Source organism: Rattus norvegicus, chromosome 18 (assembly GCF_036323735.1).
Source record: "Rattus norvegicus strain BN/NHsdMcwi chromosome 18, GRCr8, whole genome shotgun sequence".
In the NCBI taxonomy this organism is placed as follows: Eukaryota; Metazoa; Chordata; class Mammalia; order Rodentia; family Muridae; genus Rattus; species Rattus norvegicus.
The window spans coordinates 135550-155161 of NC_086036.1; the positions used below are offsets into that span (position 1 = coordinate 135550).

Consider the following 19612-nt stretch of genomic DNA (forward strand, 5'->3'; position numbering starts at 1 on the left):
TATAGTCTCTGGCAGTGAAGTCATCTGCCATTGACAACCACAGGAGATGGGAATATTGTTCTTTCTTCAATGGAGACTCAATATCAACCAGTATTTCACAGGCAGACCTTCAGGGAGGTGCAGATTCCCCAGCCCTATCTCCCCTCCCATTCCCCCCAGCGCCCCCCCCCCCCCCTTATCTCCTGTCCACCCCTTGTTGTTGTTGTTCCTGGTGTGAAGAACACTGTGAGGTAGCCTTCCTCTAATAAGCCCTCTGGCCTTTAAGGATCCTTCACCCACTTACTCTCTGTCAGACTGAGTTCACAGCAGAAAACAGGCTTTTGAGAGAAGCATGTTCCTGCTCCTGTGTGCCCATGTTGAGGGAGACATGAGAAAGGGATAACAGGGAAGGGAGACCTGGTGGTGGTAAGGGGCTGGGGTGGGGGCAGGGGTGGGTGTCCTAGTTTGCTAATCCTCACACGACTCCACCCAACCCCCCTCCCCCCCACACACAGGGAGACAGCCTCCCTGTGTAGTGGGGGGAGGGGTGGAGGTGTTGAGGGATAATTTCCAACAAATAAATTCCAACAAATAAATTACTAGAGACTTGATTCATTGATTTACTTTAATTTTATTGAGTGTATCGGGGAAGAGGGAAAATGGGTCAAAAGGGAGGGAGGGAGGGCCATCTTTTCCTCCAAATTGGCTGGTAAGCAGTGCTTCAAGAAAAAGATCGGTTCTGGCCTCCATTCTGATTCCCCCAAGGCAGTCTGGGCACCCTGCTGGGATAGAAAGGGAAACCACAGTCAAGTCCTGGGAGCGAGTGAGCAAGCAAGGAAGCAAACAAGCAAGCAAGCAAACAAACAAGCAAAACAAAAACAAAAACAAAAACAAAAATACTTCTGTTAAGTTGAGCAGGGCAAAGCAATGCAAGGTCACATTCCACAAAGGCTGATAGTCTGCCATCTTGGTTTACAGAGTGTAAAGTAGAAGGAGAAAATAAATATCGTTTTCTGTGTCACAAAATTTCTAAGTTTTAAGGTACATTGCAGGGCTCAACCTTCAAATCCTCAGGTTCCCTAGCATCTTCCTCAAACCACCCAATCAATGCTTACCTCCTCCTCCTCCTCCTCCTCCTCCTCCTCCTCCTCCTCCTCCTCCTCCATGATTGCCTCCCCCACTGGTGTGGTGTGTATATGTGTGTGTGTGTGTGTGTGTGTGCGCGCGCGCACGTGCATGCATTTCTTTCACTGCACAACCATCACTGGAGGAGGCTTAAATAAGGACAAATGAATAAGACAGACAGACAGACAGGGGCCCATAATGGATCCCTACAACATGGTGGGGGGTGGGGCACGCCGATTTGTTGACCTCTTTATTTTAAAGGACAAGAAACAAAGAGAAATAAAAATGAAGGAATATAGACCTAGCCAAATATTATTTTATTCCCTCCTTCATGGAGAGACAAGATTTACTGATCAATCTTTGTCTAGATTAAGAAATTACAAATTAAATCGAGCCATCTTACTGTAATAATCATTGATTCTGTTGAGAGAAAGGGGAATCGGATACTCGATCAATTGCTGCCCCCCCACCCCACACAAATTGGAAAGAAAAGCAACTCCTCAAATCACTCAACTAACAAGGCTTATTTAAAAATGGAAAAAGAAAGGCCAACTGGTTGACCTCCTTTCTCTTTCTCTCTCTCTCTCTCTCTCTCTCTCTCTCTCTCTCTCTCTCTCTCCCCCTCCCTCCCTCCACTCACTCACTATGACCATGCACACACAAATTGAAAGGATAAGCAACTCCCAAAACCATGCAAGTGACAGGTCTTATTTTCAAAAGAAATGGAAAAAGATGCCAACTGGCTGACCTCCTTTCATATTACTTCCTTCCATACACACACACACACACACACACACACACACACACATTTAATATTTTAAAAAAAATACAGGCTGGAGAGATGGCTCAGCCGTTAAGAGAACTGACCGCTATTCTAGAGTTCAAATCTCAGAAACCACATGGTGGCTGACAACCGTCTTGATGCCCTCTTCTCCTGTGTCTGGAGAGAGAGCAACCATGTACTAATATAATAGATAGATAGATAGATAGATAGATAGATAGATAGATAGATGGTAGAAATAGAGAGGATATAGATATAGAGGATATAGAGACTATATAGAGAGGGTATAGATATAGAGACGACATAGATATAGAAAGGGTATAGATATAGAGAGGATAGAGATATAGAGAGGATATAGATATAGATATAGAGGATATAGAGAGAGGATATAGATATAGAGAGGATATATACCTCAGGATGCAGATACAGAGAGGAGAGAGAGAGAGAAAGAGAGAGAGAGAGAGAGAGAGAGAGAGAGAGATCTTCGCACCGCGTGGGTGGGGATCTCGTAGCTATGAGGGGAAGGGCCCGGGTCACGTGTCATCCTTACAGTACCCAGCGTTCCCTGGGGTCACCTTCGAGTTGGGGAGGTCAAGGGCTTCGCAGATTGATTATTCTTTATGTTTATGTCTTATGTTTCTTATTTTATATATTTTTTCACTTATTTCTTCTATTTTTTAATTAAGCAATCAATTTATTTACTTAAGATCGTATATTTGTTTTATCTTTTAAATTTTTTTAAATTAAAAATTAATTTTCTAATTTCTTCACCCATTTCCGGTGCATTGCATTCTGATTCGCCAACATCACAAGGACCCACTCTTCTCCCAAGCGTTTGCGCCCTCGTCTTGCATGTTTACGCCCCGGGCTCGTTGGTAGCTAATTTCCATATGTGCTGTGAGCTGGGGTCCGGCTCCACTGTCCTATATGGGTAAGTATAGCCGTCAAAGTGCGACCTATAGGGGAGAATTCTCGTCCTCATGGAAAAGCAAAACCTGTGTAGGAAAAGAACTATTATCATATATCACAGTCGTCATCACACTATCTATACATGTATAGTGAATGAACTGTCATCATATATAACAGTCGTCATCACACATCTATACATCTATAGTGATATGAACTGTACATCATATTACACTATGGACACGGTGACGCCATGGCTGTGGCCCGACACGTGCGGAGCGTGTCACGCGTGATGGGCAATGTCTCCGCCCACAGAGATCTCCACGCAGTTGGAGCGGACGTGGACACCCCTGAGCGCATCCACCTAAAGGGAACGTATAGAGACGGTGACTTCCAAAGGGAAATGTATAGAAATGATGGTATCCGCGTGAAGGGAAAAGTATGTATATATGTATGTATGTACATGTGTATGTATGTGTGTGTGTATTTATATGTGTAGGTAAGTAAACCGTGCTGTGATATGAGGTTAAAATGGATCTATAGGACAGTGGATCTATAGGATGGGGGGATCTACAGGATGGGGGGATCTATAGGATGGGGAGATCTATAGGATGGGGGATCTATAGGATGGGGGATCTATAGGATGGGGATCTATAGGATGGGGGATCTATAGGATGGGAGGATCTACAGGATGGGGGAATCTACAGGATGGGGGATCTATAGGATAACGGATCTACAGGATGGGGGATGTACAGGATGGGGGATCTATAGGATGGGGGATCTATAGAATAACGGATCTACAGGATGGGGATCTATAGGAATGGGGTGGGAGTAACATGACTGTGAGCGACCTCTATACATGCACACTGAGGTCGCAGACGGTCAGTCCAGAGGTCATAAATACATATAGGTTATGCAGCGCTGTAAACAAACCTCACCTGATGTTGTCGCTCAGTCGCAGCGGGGAAGAGAAGACAACGTCAGCGTCGCCCTCACTGAGTCACTGGAACGTGGGGTCACATGGACACCGGGCCATACATTCAGGAAGCGGAGCTGGCGCTCTAACCACTGAGCTGTCCTTCCAGCCCCTGATAAGCACAGTGTGTGTCTTAATCCCTCACAGCAGGGTGTGTATCCACCGGTCAGAGGTCAGAGGGGGTCAGAGGGGGTCAGAGGGGAAAAGCAGGAGTCAGAGGAGGTCAGAGGGGGTCAGAGGGGGTCAGCACGGGTCAGAGGGTTAGAGCCCCATCCCGACCGGAAGAACCCCACCCACCATGGCCACCCAGAAGGACCCCGCCCACCATGGCCGCCAGCCTCACCTCATCCTGCTCGGTGCTCAGGGCGTGGTTCAGACAAACCAGGAAGGCGCCCAACTCAAGATGGACGGAATAGACAGCCTGCACCACCCGCGCCATCTTCTCCCCTCTCACTTCCGCCTGGGGCGAGTCCTGAGGTTAGGGAAGGGGTCTGGGGTTAGAGGTGAGGCCTGGGGTTAGGGGCGGGGCCTGGGGTTAGGGGCGGGGCCTGGACTTATTGGTGGGGCCTGGGGTTAGGGGAGGGGCCTGAGGTTAGAGGTGGAGCCTGGGCCTTAGTGGGGGGAGTCTGGAGCTTGGAATCGGAGCGGGGGATAGGGGTAGAGCCTTGCTAGGGGCGAGGCCTGGGGTTAGGGGAGGGGCCTGAGATTAGATGTAGGGCCTGGGTTGGGGCGGAGCCTGGGATTAGGGGCGGGATCTGGGTCTTGGGGGAGGGGCCTGAGCGTAGGGGCGGGGCCCGCGTGTCGTCACCAGGGAGACTCCGGGGTTGGTCCCGGTAGCAAAGCGGAGAGGAGGGAGGGGAGGAGGAAGCGGAGGGCGGCGGGTAGGGCGGGCGGCTGTCTGGCTGGGCGGCGTCGCTCCGCCGTGGCGGACGTGGGCTGTGATTGGATCCGAGTCAGGGCAGATACCTTCCCCGTGCTGACGTCCGTTTCGCGCGCCCGCCGGCCCTCTCGCTCGTGAGAACTCGGCGCGGAGTATTGCGTCACGGACAGCAACCTCGCCGGCGCGGCGTATGTGCATCACGCCGTCGGAGGCGACGTCGCCGCGAGAAAGGGGCACCGTTTTAAACGTCAGCCCGGAAACGGTTCGTGATCGGTTTCCTTTCTACGTCACGGACCTCGGGGCACTTCCGGCTTCCGGCCTACGGCCCCCGCGTCCGGTTTTACTCCGCGGTTCGTCCCGGGATCCCTGCGCACTCGTTGCTTGAGTGTCCGGTGTGGGGCGGGGGCGGCGGCGGTCGTGCGACCCGGAAGTTTTAGCCGCGCTGCGCCGGAGGCGGAGGAATCACTTCCGGAAACGTCGTCTTCCTGTGAGTAACCCCGGCGGAAACAGCGACCGCGGCCGCTGCGCTGTGCAGAAGGCTTTGGACATCTATCCGTTCGCGTGGGAAGACTTTAAAATATAACGTATATAAAACTGACCTTATGCTAAAGATAACGTATATAAAACTGACCTTACATTAAGAATAACGTATATAAAACTGACCTCGTGTTAAAGATAACGTATATAAAACCGACCTCGTGTTAAAAGATAACGTATATAAAACCGACCTCATGTTAAAAATAACGTATATAAAACCGACCTCATGTTAAAAGATAACGTATATAAAACTGACCTCATGGTAAACATAGCGTATATAAAACTGACCTCATGGTAAACATAGCATATATAAAACTGAACTTATATAGCGTATGTAAAACTAGTTTTACTTTTACACACGCCGATGAACTGAGGGATAAACACACAAACCTTCCTTAGGATTTACGAGGTCACCTGGGACACGAGGGCCTAATGGTTAGGGCGCGTCTTTATGGATAACTCATGACGGGCTAAAGCGTTTACGTATAGATTAATATTAACGTGTATGGCGAGGTCCTGATGCGCTCGCTATATGTTAACTAAGACTTTGCATATGCAGTGTGTATAGACTGCATAGTCATGGGCTAAAGACTGGTAATTTACATATAATTTACATATATGGTAAACGAAACCGGCCTGTGGCCCTGACGTGTGTATGTGTATGTGTGTATGTATGTGTGTGTGTCTGTATATATGTATGTGCTCACCTGACTTACACGTGCCGCGCATGCGTCCCCTTTAGGTGGGAAGATCACGTGGGTCAATGTATGTGAACATATGTTAGACATGTGGGGAGTGTTTAATGCATGTCAGTGCGATCCGCGTGTTTCCCGTTTTACACCTCAGAGAGGGAAGGGGAGGAAGGAAGGAGCCTAATGGTAACAGAGCTTCAAGTGGGTCAATGTATGTGAACGTATGTTAAGAATAGGAGAAGTGTGTGTGTATGTATATGTATGTTTGTATATATGTATGTGTGTATGTATGTCTATGTATGTATGTGTGCGTATGTGCCTATGTATATATGTGTATATGTGTATATGTATATTTGTATGTATATATGTGAGTGTATGTGTGTATATGTGTGGGTGTGCATGTGTGTATGTATGTGTGTATTTATGTATGTGTGTGTATGTGTGCATGTGTATGTGTCTGTATGTGTGTGTCTGTATATGTGTATGTGTATGTGTGTATGTGTGTGTAAATATGTGTGGATGTATGTATGCGAGTGCATGTATGTTTATGTGTGTATGTATGTGTATGTGTGTGCATGTGTATGTCTGTATACATGTATGTATGTGTGCATGCATGTGTATGTATGTATGTGTATGTGTGTATGTATGTATGCCTGTATGTATATGTATGTGTATGTATACGTGTATGTGTGTGTTTATGTGTGTATATGTGTGTGCATGTGTGTATGTGTATGTATGTATGTGTGTATATATGTATGGCACTGTACCTTGTGACTAACTTTATCCTGAGCTGACGATGTTCCTCAGGCTGGAGAATCCTGACATGCGTGAACAAACACCATGCGCCAGAAAACGTGTTCTGCTCACATACATGTAGGACGGGTGTGAGGATCACGTGCGCAGAGACGACGACGGTGCACCCAACCCGGGTTACAGCCTCTAGGGGTCACAGCGTCTAGGGGTCACCGTAATTCGGAATATCCGGGGTAGCAGAGGGAGTGTAGCTCAGTGGTCGGCCATGGACAGCAGAGCACCCCGCGCTGTCTGCCCCCTCGCCTACCCCAGTTTCGTTTCCCGACACCGTAAGCTGTCACGTGATGCGCCCAGGTCACGCGATCGATGCGCGTGAGGCTTGATTCCGCCGCGCGGTCGCCCATCCCGGGTCGTGTGACTCAATAGGGAGTTCATCCTGACGTCTCCCAGTCACCCCCGTGTCCCGCGCGCGCGGATGCTGCAGGCTCGGGTGCAGGAGAGCAGGGCCCGGACTCGAACCCCCAGCCCGGGATGGCCCGAGAGGACACGGGGGCCCCGCCCACCCGACTCTGGGTTCACTGTGAGGGTGTCTACCGCGACGAGCACCAGCGCACGTGGGTCGCTGCTGCAGAAGAGGTGAGGCCGCCATCTTGGTTCAGTCTAATTTTAATATTTTAATTTTTTAATTTTTTAAAGATATTTTAATGCTTTTAATTTAATTTAATTTAAATTTTAACTTTAATTCCCCTCAGGACACAGCCACCCTAAAGGCTCGGGTCCGGCGAGTTCCAGTTCCTCTGGGTGACGCTTCGAAGCCCCGTGACCTCCTGACCTCACCGCTGCCTCTCATGTGGCAGCTCTACCCCGAGGGGCGGTACATGGACAACAAGTCCCGCCTCTGGCAGATCCGGCGTCATTCAGTGGTAGCCGTCTCTGTTAATCATTTCAGCCGTGCTTGTTGATCAGTCATGTGCTTGTCAATCATTCAGCCATGTTTGTCACTCATGTGCTTGTCAATCATTTCAGCCGTGCTTGTCAATCATTCCACAGTAGGCGTGTCTGTTCATCATTTGCCCCGCCCTGAGGTTCTTATGTCAGAATCCCTCACGTGATTTCCTTTTCCTCACAGGTCAGGGGGGCGCAGGAGCTGCTCCTACAACTTCTGCCAGAAACCTGACCCGCTACACGGTTTCACTTCCGCTTCCTGGAACACGCGCGATTGTACTTCCGCTTCAAGGTTCACACATGATTATACTTCCGCTTCCTTGTTTTAGTTCCCAGCCCTGGGTGTGCAGGCGAGGCGCCCCTCAGTTCCGTGTGTCACGTGACCATCGCTTTCTGCACCGCAGCTGCCGCCCACCCTGGGCCTCCGGGATGGGGGGAAGGGTGGGGGGAGGAGGGCAAGAGCGGAGCTTCGAGGGAAGGGCTGTGGAGAGCGCGGCGTCATCATCACCGGGACAGGTTAGCGCCATGCGAGGGCAGGGGCAGAGTCAGGGCCCGGAAGTGACGCCTTTGGGAGCAGCCACCAAACCCTCAATGGACGCCGATGGCCCAACTCGCAGCACCTGGGACCCGGTCGTGATTGACATGGAAGAGAGCGGCATCTGCAGGGCCCACGCGGGTTTCCCACTCCTGGCGCCGAGCGCTCAAGGGATTCTGGGAGGGAAAGACGAGTCGCACCTCTGATTGGCACCTCTCTTTGATTGACACCTCTCTCGTGAGGCCGTAGCCACCAACGTTGCTGATCACTGGGCACCGTCCGTGGGAACTGTGAGGAATTTCGGGGGTGAAAACATGCACAGCGGTTCATTCACATCGAAGTCGGGTTTTGCTTTTTGGGATAAGTGTGGGGCCCAGAGCAATGGTGCGGACCTGAAATTCCAGCTGTGTGGGAGACCATTGTGTGCACTTTGTATGTTGTGTGCACTTTGTATGTTGTGTGTACTTTGTATGTTGTGTGTACTTTGTATGTTGTGTGCTATTTGACTACACTGAATTTTTCCATGAACGTTTACATCCTCCGCATTAATGATCCATGTAATCCGTCTGTCCAATTGGTGAGGAAAGAGTATTTTTAGCGTGTTCATTTTCCCAGATGTTGTGAGGTTAAAGGTCATTACATGAGCCCCAGAAGGAAATCCTGTGTGCACAGGCTGCAGAGTCTTTACAACTGAAACTAAAAACAAAAGGTGTATACATAATGTGTATTATTATGTTACACATGTATACTTTTTTCATATATATATATTTTTTTGTTGTTGTTTTAGTCTCTTGGACATGCCGCGGAAGGATCCGTGCCAGAAATACGCCTGTGAGTTGCAAAAGTGTTTACAAGGTAGGGTGCGGATTTCTTTAAAAACACGTTTTTCCATACATTATCTTTCATTAACTTTAAATGCGACACTTCTGTGAATCACGCACGTGAGTTCACCGTTGCGGACTTCAGACACTGGAAGGTGGTGCTGGATCCCATGACACAGGACTGTGAGCCACCACGTGGGTGCTAGGTATTGAACTCTGGACCTCTGGGAGAGAGCGGTCGATGCTCTAACCACTGAGCCACCCCTCCAGCCCCCGAGCTGGTTTTAACGCACAGCTGTGGTTAAAGAATCAGTGGATGAAAGAGAGGGGTAGAACGCGTGCTCAGAATGCATGGGGCTTTAGCTGCCATCCTGAATACCACGTGTGTATGTACTCGGAAAGCTGACACGCTTACGGTCCCATACTATGGAAGAGAAGCAGGGGCGGGAAGATAAGTTCAAAGCCAGCTCAGGCTACAAAATGACAGCCTATCTCGAAAACTCAAAAATACATACTACACACACACATACATATATGCATATATACATACATATATGCACGTATATTCATACACATACAAACATATATATACACATGCATACATATACATACATATATACACATATACATAAACACATGCATACACACATATATACGTATACATACATGCACATATACAAACACATGTACATTACATATATACATATGCATACATACAGATATATATACATGCATACATATACATACACACATACATATATACACATACAAACACATACATATAGATATATGCATATATACATATATATGTACACACACATGCATGCATGCATAATACATACATATTGGTTTTGTAAAATGAATTTGTAATTCTTTCCCTGTCTGTGGACATGTTACCTGCACATATGTACACCTACACTTCACCCGTGTGCTTGGTGAGAACAGGTGTCAAACCCTATAGACCGCTGCAGTCAGAGCTGTGCACGGCTCTGCAGTGTGCGCTGCCGGGAAGCGAACTTGGGTCCTTTTTCTAAGTCACAGTTTTGGCCTCGTCCCTCGCTGCTCCTTTACCCAGGGTTTTGTGCTGCAGGTTCAGACACACGGGATCCACCCACCGCTCTTAACGTTTCCCGAAACATTCAGTGATTGCTTTGGTGGTTTTGTTGTCATGTTTTTCTGCTTCCATTTATTTTTGTCATTATTTCTTTACTTTTATTATTTTCGGTTATTATTATTGTTGTTATTGTCATTCTTCCTGCTGTTATTCTCGGGATTTGAACATTTTTTTTTTTGTGTGTGCACACATGACACCGAAGGAGCCATACCCTCGTCGCGTTTTAAATTTTGAGGCGAGGGGTTGGGGATTTAGCTCAGTGGTAGAGCACTTGCCTAGCAAGCGCAAGGCCCTGGGTTCGGTCCCCAGCTCTGGAAAAAAAAAAAAAAAGCATTGTTTGTAAAAAAATTTTGAGGCGGGGTTTCGCTAAATTACCCTTCTTAGGCTTGAACTCGCTCTTTAGCTCAGGTAGGCCATGTACTCGAGACGTCCTGCTTGTGTTTTTTCAATTTTTTTTTTTTGCATTTCTTTTTCGGATCTGTGACGTCATAAGCGAGCGACGCGCTGAAAAAAATAGGCCATGGAGTGCCCAATCGCCCCACAGTCTTGGCTCTCGATGTCATCACTAAGCGTCCCCATCTTTTTTTTTTTTTCAGCCAACAACTACTCGGAATCGAGGTGCCAGGCCGCCCTCCAGGAACTGCCTCGGTGCTGCGCCCGGTTCCCCAAGGGGGTGTCGCCCGTGTGCGCGGGATGGGAGAAAGAAGAGGAAGAGAAGTCGGTCATGGGGTCCGGGTCCGAGTGAAGCGGTGTCCGGACATTCACTTCCACTTCCGGTTTCCCTCGGGCTTCATTTCCTATCCTTCCTTCAAGCCTGGTAGCGGCTGAGGGCAAATTAATGTGTGGAGAATACATGTGTGTAATGTACGCAGAATAAATGTGTTCAATGGAGAAGGATCCGCTAAAATAAACCTGCTTTACATTGAGTTCTGGGTCTGTTACTAAATGAGTTTTAAGAGCCCACAAGATACAGAGGGTCATGAGTTGACAAAGCGCACACCACATGTGTAACATGTAAAGCGTACACAATTTATAAAGATTTACTTATATGAGTACACTGTGTCCCATGACACACGGTTGTGAGCCACCACGTGGCTGCCAGGAATTGAACTCTGGACCTTCAGGCGAGCTGCCTGTGCTTTACTGTCCCACCCTCTCAGCGCCTCCTCTGCACAAACACAAGTGCGGCCTGCGCGGACCTCAGGGCAGACTCAGATTTTATTTCAGACGAGGGCGGGATCTGAGGCTTGACCACTCGTGATGACCACTGCTCGTGATGACCTTTGAACCTCGAGAAGAACACAGGGGATCACAACGCAGATGGTGGACGCGGTTATCAATCAACATGCGATGCACACAGGGGGAGGGGTTAACACACGGCACGTGCTCGGTGTTAAAGGTCTGTTATTGGTTCTGTAATAAGGACGGTATATATATATATATATATATACATATATATATATATATATATATAATAAAATACCTCAATGTACAATAATGTATATAGTAAAATACCATAAATATTATATATATATAATAAAATACATTAGTGTATAATAGATATAATAAAATACCATAAGTTATTATATATATATAATAAAATACCTTAGTGTAATAATGTATATAATAAAATACCATAAAATATTATATATATATATATATATCGCTGTAAGATTCACTATAAGGTTTGCTATAGGATTTGCTATAGGATCTACTATAAGGTTTGCTATGAAATTGGCTATAAGGTTTGCTATAGGATCTGCTATAGCATCTGCTTTAAGATCTGCTATAGGGCCTGCTATAGGATTCGCTATAGGGGCCACGTGACACCCTCAGGACGCCAGGCCGAGCAGGAAGCCTCCAAGAAACCCTGCGGCTACTGGAACATTCTTCTTCACGAACGACAGGGCCTGGAGGACAGGAGACACTGGGTTACTGCAGCACAGTGGATCCTGTTCACTCGAGCACACGCAGGTGGGCACCGACCGCGTCTGTCCTACCCTCAGGATGCACACATGAGATAATGTATGCCACGTAAAATAACATACAATAATACACCCAGCATCCTGATCCCATTGTCTGCTCCTGTCGTTTGCACTGTGTGCTGTGTGTGCACGTGTGTGATGTATGCACGTTTGTGCTGTGTATACGTGTGTGTGGTGTGTGTGCTGTGGGTGCACACGTGTGTGCTGTGTGTGAACGTGTGTGGTGTGTGTACATGTGCGCACCTGTTGCACATACATATGCATGAACATGTGCACATACGTGTGAAGATTGATGGATGTCTTCCGAGTTCACAGACTTCAGATATCGAGGTAGGGTCTCGTGCTGTGCATCCCATGACCTCTCTCTGACCCCCCAACACCCAGCTATGCATCCTGTGACCTCTCTGACCCCCGACCCCCCAGCTGTGCTTCCTGTGACCTCTCTCTCTGACCCCCCACGTCCAGCTGTGCAGATAGGGCGGTTCATATAGGGTGGCCCACCACACTGTGGGCAGACGTGATGCCGTGTGCAAAGAGCCATGTGTTTGTTTCTGTTTTTAATGAATTCAGGTCAGGAACTTGGGCCCTGCAGTCCCATGTATGGTGGCCTGAAGCCGGGCATTGTGGGCCACCGCCCTCTTCTGGTGGCTGCAAGCAGCACAGGTGCACACTTGGATCTGTACAGAGACATACGTGTAGCATGTACACAGACATACATGTAGTATGCACACAGATGATATACGTGTAGTACTACACACAGACATACGTATAGGAAAAGTTTTTGTCTCCCCGTCCCATGGTCATCATAAAACTTTCCATACCGCTGAGAAGATAAACACACACACAGCTGCCCACACTTTTCCATACAGAAAGTCAGAACAGGATGAGCCTCACCTCTGCCTGCCATTTTCCATACATTAAGTGGGAACACAGCTGCCCACCCTTTTCCATACATTAAATGGGAACAGGACAAGTCTCACCTCCTCGGCTTTGCTCCCGACCTCAGTGGGCATTTGCCGACCCCTATGGATCTTCAGCTGCGCCTTGGCTTTCTTTACGTCTTTTTCCAGTCTCTGCCAGTCGACTCTGATGTACCCCGTGTGGCTTGCCAGCTATACATTCGATGGGAATGGAGAAGGGATGAGGAGCATGGTCCAAAACATACGAACTGTGTTCAATGTTTGGGGAGATCTGCTATTTTTCGATGACCTTTGGCCAAAAAATGTATGTACTCCATATGTACAACCTCCAGTGTTCCGTGTTTGGTCATAGAGACCAACAGCCATGTTCAGTTGGTGGCGGTCATTTAATGTATACATCATTTAATGTGTAACACATACACCGAGCTCTACAGAGTTCGAAGCGAAATTTAAAAATAGGGCATTGGCAGAAAGCCCGAGTGACGTGCTCAACGTAAACGATTCTTCAGGGAAATGCGGACGGAATGAAATTGACTCGGGTGTGCCATTTTTTGATAGATTAGTGTCATCCAAAGGGTTATCGATGATCATTTACCATTAACCAGTTACTGAAATAAACTGGAGAATATATATATATATATATACACACACATACATATATAACTTATACATATATACATAATTTATACGTACACACACACACACACACACATATATATAACATGAGCACTTATAAAGAGTGAAGTTATAGAAAACTGAGCAGGGGATAGGTAGGTCAGTGGTTGGGGCACTAGCAAGGATTCACGTTTGATTCCCAGCAACCATGCAGTGACTCTTCACAGCATAGATGTAACAGGAAATGTGGCTTGGGATTAAGATTTCGCCTGGGCTGGGAATCAAACTTATAATAATGTACAATGTATATAATAATGTAGATAATATATATGATAGTAATGTATATACTTAATGTAATGTATCGTGATATAATGTATATAATTTCTCACAAAACACTAATGAGCAGGTGGAGTTCCCAGCCACCGGGGAAATGAAATATATAATGTATATAATAATAATTTATATATTTAATGAAAATTGTGGTATGTATATAATTTCTCACAATATGCTGATGGGCAAGCAGAATTTCCAAACACTAGGGAAACGACACATGTAATGTATATAATAATGTATAACGATAATGTATACGATAATAATGTATATATTTAATATAAATCATGATATAATGTATATAATTCCTCACAGCACACTCATGGGCAGGCGGAGTTCCCACACACCAGGGAGAACATGACATACGAACCTGCAGGAGGAAGAACCCTCCTCCTAGGGCCGTGGCTGCCAGCTTTCCGACCTTCCGGAACACGAGCCCCGTGCACCTGTGAACGCAGAGCGAGGGGAGGAGAACCGGGCACAGTGTGAGTTGCCATGCGGCGGGAGAGGCCAGAAATGCATGCCAAGTCCTTGTGCACGGGGCCCTGAGGGAGCCCCGCGGACCTGAACGCACCATATGTGTCTCTCACCAGAGACGAGGGAGTGGCTTTGATTTCATTTCCGTATATCTGGGTAATTTCCGGACACTCGCACTTATGATATCCCGGGAATTGCACACACACCACTTACCATCCAGTGACACCCCCGACGGCCAGCTGCGTCGCCGCGCTGTACTTCTCAGCCGAGGGCCCAGACTCTGGCCCGAACAGCTTACGCCACCATGGTTGCCTCCGCGTGAATTCCGCGAGGTCCAGGGCCTCGCGCTTCCTGTCGGGGTCCCCTATGGAAAATGAAGACAAGTGGCTGTGAGGACTGCGACATAGCCCTGCCGGCTATGGCCCTGTTGGAATGGTGTTGGAGTGGGCATGGCTCTGTCATAGTGTGGCCCTGTTGCAGTGGGTGTGGCCAGCTGGAGTGGGTGTGGCCCTGCTGAAGTGGATGTAGCAGTAAAATGGGTTGATTTACAGCAAAAAAAACCAAAACCAAAACCAAAACCAAACCAAACCCCAAGAAATTGAAAGAGGGGCTGGAGGGGTTGCTCAGTGGTTAGAGCAGCGACCACTCTCTCCCAGGGGTCCCGAGTCAAATCCCAGCGACCGCACGGTGGCTGCTAGCCGTCGTCTGCCATGGGATCTGACGCCCTGCCGCGTGTGAAGACGGCGTTCATATAGGATAAATAAAGTAAAACGTACGTAACATTAAGCAGGTGATTTCTAAGTCGTCAGTGGGCAAAGGAAAAAATGATGAAAACTCCACTCCCGAGGGTAAGGAGATTAAAAAAGCCGAATAAACTTTATATTATTTGTTTTATTCTACTCTGAAGTCGCCGCGAAACAATTTTATGTCTAATTTTATTTTATTTTATTAATTTTATTTACTTTGTTTCACTTATTTTATTTAATTAATTTTACTTTTATTTTATTTTTAAAATTTATTTTATTTATTCTATTTTATATATTCTATTTATTTTATTTTATTTCTTTTACTTTAATTATTTTATTTCATGTCCGGGGTCGCTACAACACGGGAAACTACGTCAAAGGGCCCAGCACGAGGCGGGTTCCAACACCTGGGAATTAAATGCACGGAGGGGGCCAGGGACAGAGAACAGTGCTGAGGTCTCAATGGCTGCACAGCAATGGCTGCCAACACTGCGAATCACTTATTCTGCCTGTGGCTCTGTGTGCGTGGATATTACTCCTGCTATGACGGCCTCTCTGTGAATCCGTGATAGAAAACTTACGGGACGGGGTGTGGAATAATAATAACAATAATAATAATAGTAATAATAATCTACAAAGTCTACATTAATAACAATAATAATAAAAATCTAAAGAGCCTGCAGTCACAGATACTTATGGAATAATAATAATCTAAAAAGTATACAGTAATAATAACAACGATAATAATGTAAGAGGTCTACAGTCCCATATACTTATGGAATAATAGTAGTAGTAATAATAATAACAATAACGAAAAAAAGCTCTGGCCTCTAAATCTATTCAGTGTTATTTTTACCGGACTCTCTAGCGTAGCTCCCGTCCAGGCTAAAGAAGACGATAGATAATGTACACAGTATATATGTATATATCTCTCCCAATGCTTCCTGGAACGGGAATATGAGCTGCACCGAAACCAGGACGTACGCGAAAATTCGGTCTTCTACGTGATAAAAAAAAAAAAATCCATATATAGTATATAAAATTTGTCTTTAATAGATATTCACTGTTTTTTAATAGATATTCGTTTTTAATAGATATTCGTTGTTTTGTGTAAAACACACACACACACACACACACACACACACACACACACACACACACACTCACTCACTCACTCACTCCACACAGGGCTGCAGCCAAAAGGGAGGACGGGGGTCGCAGGAAGGAGGGACGGAAACGCCACCTCCGTCCCTAGTGGCGGAACCGAAGAACTCGAACTAAGCAGAAACCACATCGAACCCCAGCTGGAACGCACGACCTTGGCCGGATCCTGGAACCGCTGCTAAAAACCCCTGCACGCCGCCCTTTCCCCGCGCCGCAGGGACGAACCCAGCGGGCGCTCGGCCTCTCCTCAAAGACGAGTCCAGCCTGGCACTCGCGCGCATGCTCCGGCCTTTACCTTGACCGTTGGCGGCCATTTCCGGGGAGGGAGTACCAAGAGGACACGACTTCAGATCAAGAGCTCAGGAAAGGGCGTTCGTCACCCGCCGCCGGTTTCCGGCGTGTGCGGCTGCTATTTCCGGCGTGTGGGGCTGCTGTTTCCGGTCCCCTGTAAGTGGGAGCCAGCGACCTGGTTCCGTAAGGCGTCTTTCGTGTACTGGAGCCGCGCGTGGGGCTGCTGTTTCCGGTCCCCGGTGAGGTTCCGTGAGGCGTCTTTCGTGTACTGGAGCCTCTATAGCAGAGGAATGGCGGCTACGCGTGCGCAAAGTGTCCCCGCCTTTGAGATAATAGAGTCCGTGTCACCTTTGTCGATTTTATATATACGTATGGACGTAAACAGGGAACTTGCGTCATTTCCTGTGTTCGTTTCTACGCTGTTTAAGTACTGGAAAACACTTCTTACTCGACCACTTGATAATGTGCGCTTGTGTTATAATGGCTGTTTCCGGTCCCTATGGGCGTGTTCAAGCGTGTGTGTCCGGCTCGTGTGTGTGTGTTCATGCGTGTGTCCAGCACGTATGTGTGTGTGTGTGTGTGTTTTCATGCGTGTATGTCCGGCACGTGTATGTGTGTTTTCGTGCGTGTATGTCCAGCACGTGTATATGTGTGTATGGGTGTGTTTGTGTTCATGCACGTGTGTCCGGCACGTGTGTGTTTACATGCATGTATATTTTGTCACGCCAGCCATTACAGTCGCTCAATAACTCCCCAAATGGCACACACGTGACCTTGCGGCACTGTGAAGCCTCCTCAGTGCCTGTTTTGTGATTCACGTACGTCACAGGGTCAGCAACAGGGTCTCAACCATCAACTTATATAGAATTGCCAAAAAATCGGCAATTGCCTGTAACAATAATATAATAATTTAACGTTTGGGGCATATATAATAATAACACAATATAATGTTTCAGGGCGTATATAATAATAATATAATGTCTCGGGGCATATATAATAATACTATAATAATATAATGTTTCGGGGCAAAGCCAGTCTGCAACCTCCGAAAGTGGTGACGTCTTCCTGGCACTGGGCTGTACATTTATTTGTATTCAGTAGGGACGTTGTCTCCCTGTGGTAGCAGTGACAGTATTTAAATTCTTATGTATGCATATATTATCCTCTTTACGTATACGTGTATATTTCATATTTTATATTTAAATTCTCATGTATTATGTATATATACATGTATATTTTGTATTTTATATTTAAATTCCTATGTACGAATATATTATGTGTGTATACGTGTATATTTTATAAATTCTTATGTACGTACGTTTTATGTACGTATATGTGTACATTTCAATTCTTATATATGCATATATTCTTATGTATGTATACATGTTTATTTCATATCTTATATTTAAATTCTTATGTATGTATTCTTATGTACATGTGTATATTTCATATTTTATAAATTCCTATGTACGTATATAATCTTATGTATGTATGTGTATATTTCATATTTTATATTTAATTCTTATGTACATGTTTTATATGTATGTATATATTTATATTTAAATTCTTATGTATATATTATCTTCTGTACGTATACGTGTATATTTCATATTTTACATTTAAATTCTTATGTACGTATACATGTATATTTCATATTTAAGTTCTTATGTACGTATATGAGAATTCCTACCCCACTTCACTACCCCAGCTTCTCCCATCCCCTTCTCACCCCTGTCCCTCGAAGTCCGCGTCCCCTCGCTGGCCCCTCCCTCATTTCCCGGTCGCTATGGCCGCCCTCATTTAAAATGCACACGTAAAGACCCTGGAGTTAGCGTTCCTGTGTGTGTGAGAGAGAACCTGAGGGCTGGAGGGGTGGCCCAGTGGTTAGCATGCCGACTGCTCTTCCGGACGTCCCAAGTTCACTTCCTGGCAACAGCACAGTTATTGTGAGCTGAAAGGTGATGAATATGGATATACAAGAATCCCTATAGTGGAATGAATAAGTCCTTTTAGATGTATGCTCATGGGTGACACGGCAGGGTTGTTCGCAGTCCTCTGAGAGGTAGGACGTCTCAAGGTTTCCCTTGCTGCAATGCAGCACCACGGCCCCAAGCAGCAGGGTTTTATTTCAATGTATAGTTCCATAGGACAACAGATCACTGATAGGTCAGGGCGAGAACCGGGGTGAGCTGAAGCCCGGACCACGGAGGAGCACTGGTAAGCGACCTGACCGTTAAACATTTTATATATATATATATATATATATATATATATATATATATATGTATGTACATATGCCTGTTTTCTTATACAATTCAAGACATAATACACATAACATATACATGTTACACATATACTACATATTACATATGTACACATATAACTCATACATATCATATACGTTGCATGTGTATGTCATATATATTACACATGTACACATATAACACTGATGTTTCACATGTATATCATATACTATATTACATATGTACATATATGTAACTCATACCTACAAATTATGTGTTACACATATATACTATATATCACATATGTATAACTCATACATATGTTGTATATTATATGCTGCACATATACATATATCATGTTACATGTATATTATATATGATGCATATTACATGTATATCATACACATACATACACAGATACATATTACATATATGCATACCTACATATACATCACATTATATGTTATACATTTATACATACACACATATACATATTACTATATTATATACATAAATATTAAATATATATTGTACACATACATATATATACATATACATGTATATTATATAGATACATATACATATATACACATATCACATATGTATATATTTAAATACAACTCGAGACCACCTGTTCCGGGATAGCTCTGCTACCCCGGAACCCGGCTCTCCCCCTACCCCCCAACCCCATTCCACCCCACCCCACCCCACCCCACCCTCGACAAGGCCAGCGGATGTAAGGATTCGCTCAACGGATGTGAGGATTTGAACCCCGCAGGCCGTTGCCGGCACGGAAC

At 45.9% G+C, this 19612-nt stretch overlaps 3 protein-coding genes and 1 pseudogene across 16 annotated transcripts; 2 read left to right on the plus strand and 2 right to left on the minus strand.

Moving 5' to 3' along the window:
* Window positions 1-590: 590 nt before the first annotated feature.
* On the minus strand, window positions 591-4239 carry Brcc3-ps7 (BRCA1/BRCA2-containing complex, subunit 3, pseudogene 7; annotated as a pseudogene). The gene is made up of 4 exons (NR_185091.1): window positions 4111-4239; window positions 3730-3879; window positions 2657-2880; window positions 591-761 (listed from the first exon to the last, which is right to left on the minus strand). The product of NR_185091.1 is annotated as a BRCA1/BRCA2-containing complex, subunit 3, pseudogene 7 (transcript).
* On the plus strand, window positions 3833-11488 carry Cmc4 (C-X9-C motif containing 4). Of its 3 annotated transcripts, none has more exons than XM_039097393.2 (3): window positions 3833-4244; window positions 8897-8964; window positions 10641-11488. In XM_039097393.2, exons 1-3 carry the CDS (start codon window positions 4066-4068, stop codon window positions 10787-10789), a joined length of 396 nt encoding a protein of 131 aa, XP_038953321.2. In that variant the 5' UTR covers window positions 3833-4065; the 3' UTR covers window positions 10790-11488. The 3 variants fall into 3 exon arrangements, with proteins under 3 accessions (XP_038953321.2, NP_001387777.1, XP_006254454.1); NM_001400848.1 differs by lacking the exon at window positions 3833-4244 and adding an exon at window positions 4572-5134 and having other exon boundaries at window positions 10641-10970; XM_006254392.4 differs by lacking the exon at window positions 3833-4244 and adding an exon at window positions 7759-7866.
* On the plus strand, window positions 6867-8933 carry Mtcp1 (mature T-cell proliferation 1). Of its 2 annotated transcripts, none has more exons than XM_574098.7 (4): window positions 6867-7265; window positions 7382-7552; window positions 7759-7866; window positions 7979-8933. In XM_574098.7, exons 1-3 carry the CDS (start codon window positions 7161-7163, stop codon window positions 7804-7806), a joined length of 324 nt encoding a protein of 107 aa, XP_574098.2. In that variant the 5' UTR covers window positions 6867-7160; the 3' UTR covers window positions 7807-7866; window positions 7979-8933. The 2 variants fall into 2 exon arrangements, with proteins under 2 accessions (XP_574098.2, XP_038953322.1); XM_039097394.2 differs by having other exon boundaries at window positions 8897-8933.
* Window positions 7280-19574, minus strand: Fundc2 (FUN14 domain containing 2). 10 transcript variants are annotated; one of them, XM_039096945.2, is made up of 6 exons: window positions 16577-19574; window positions 15974-16117; window positions 14585-14735; window positions 14265-14340; window positions 13010-13141; window positions 7280-8397 (listed from the first exon to the last, which is right to left on the minus strand). In XM_039096945.2, exons 1-6 carry the CDS (start codon window positions 16593-16595, stop codon window positions 8092-8094), a joined length of 828 nt encoding a protein of 275 aa, XP_038952873.1. In that variant the 5' UTR covers window positions 16596-19574; the 3' UTR covers window positions 7280-8091. The 10 variants fall into 10 exon arrangements, with proteins under 10 accessions (XP_038952873.1, XP_038952872.1, XP_038952876.1 ...); XM_039096944.1 differs by lacking the exon at window positions 16577-19574 and adding an exon at window positions 16297-16570; XM_017600984.3 differs by lacking the exon at window positions 7280-8397 and adding an exon at window positions 11053-11954 and having other exon boundaries at window positions 16436-17049.
* Window positions 19575-19612: the final 38 nt, after the last annotated feature.

Coding starts and splice junctions, on each gene's coding strand:
- Cmc4 (XM_039097393.2), top strand. CDS start 4,066: ATGGCCACCCAGAAGGACCCCGCCCACCATGGCCGCCAGCCTCACCTC. Junction 4,245..8,896: donor CGCCTGGGGCGAGTCCTGAG/GTTAGGGAAGGG, acceptor TTGTTGTTTTAG/TCTCTTGGACATGCCGCGGA. Junction 8,965..10,640: donor GTTGCAAAAGTGTTTACAAG/GTAGGGTGCGGA, acceptor TTTTTTTTTCAG/CCAACAACTACTCGGAATCG.
- Mtcp1 (XM_574098.7), top strand. CDS start 7,161: ATGGCCCGAGAGGACACGGGGGCCCCGCCCACCCGACTCTGGGTTCAC. Junction 7,266..7,381: donor GGGTCGCTGCTGCAGAAGAG/GTGAGGCCGCCA, acceptor AATTCCCCTCAG/GACACAGCCACCCTAAAGGC. Junction 7,553..7,758: donor AGATCCGGCGTCATTCAGTG/GTAGCCGTCTCT, acceptor TTTTCCTCACAG/GTCAGGGGGGCGCAGGAGCT.
- Fundc2 (XM_039096944.1), bottom strand. CDS start 16,411: ATGTGGTTTCTGCTTAGTTCGAGTTCTTCGGTTCCGCCACTAGGGACG. Junction 14,341..14,584: donor GTCGGGGGTGTCACTGGATG/GTAAGTGGTGTG, acceptor CTGCGTTCACAG/GTGCACGGGGCTCGTGTTCC. Junction 13,142..14,264: donor GAGGGTTCTTCCTCCTGCAG/GTTCGTATGTCA, acceptor TCGAATGTATAG/CTGGCAAGCCACACGGGGTA.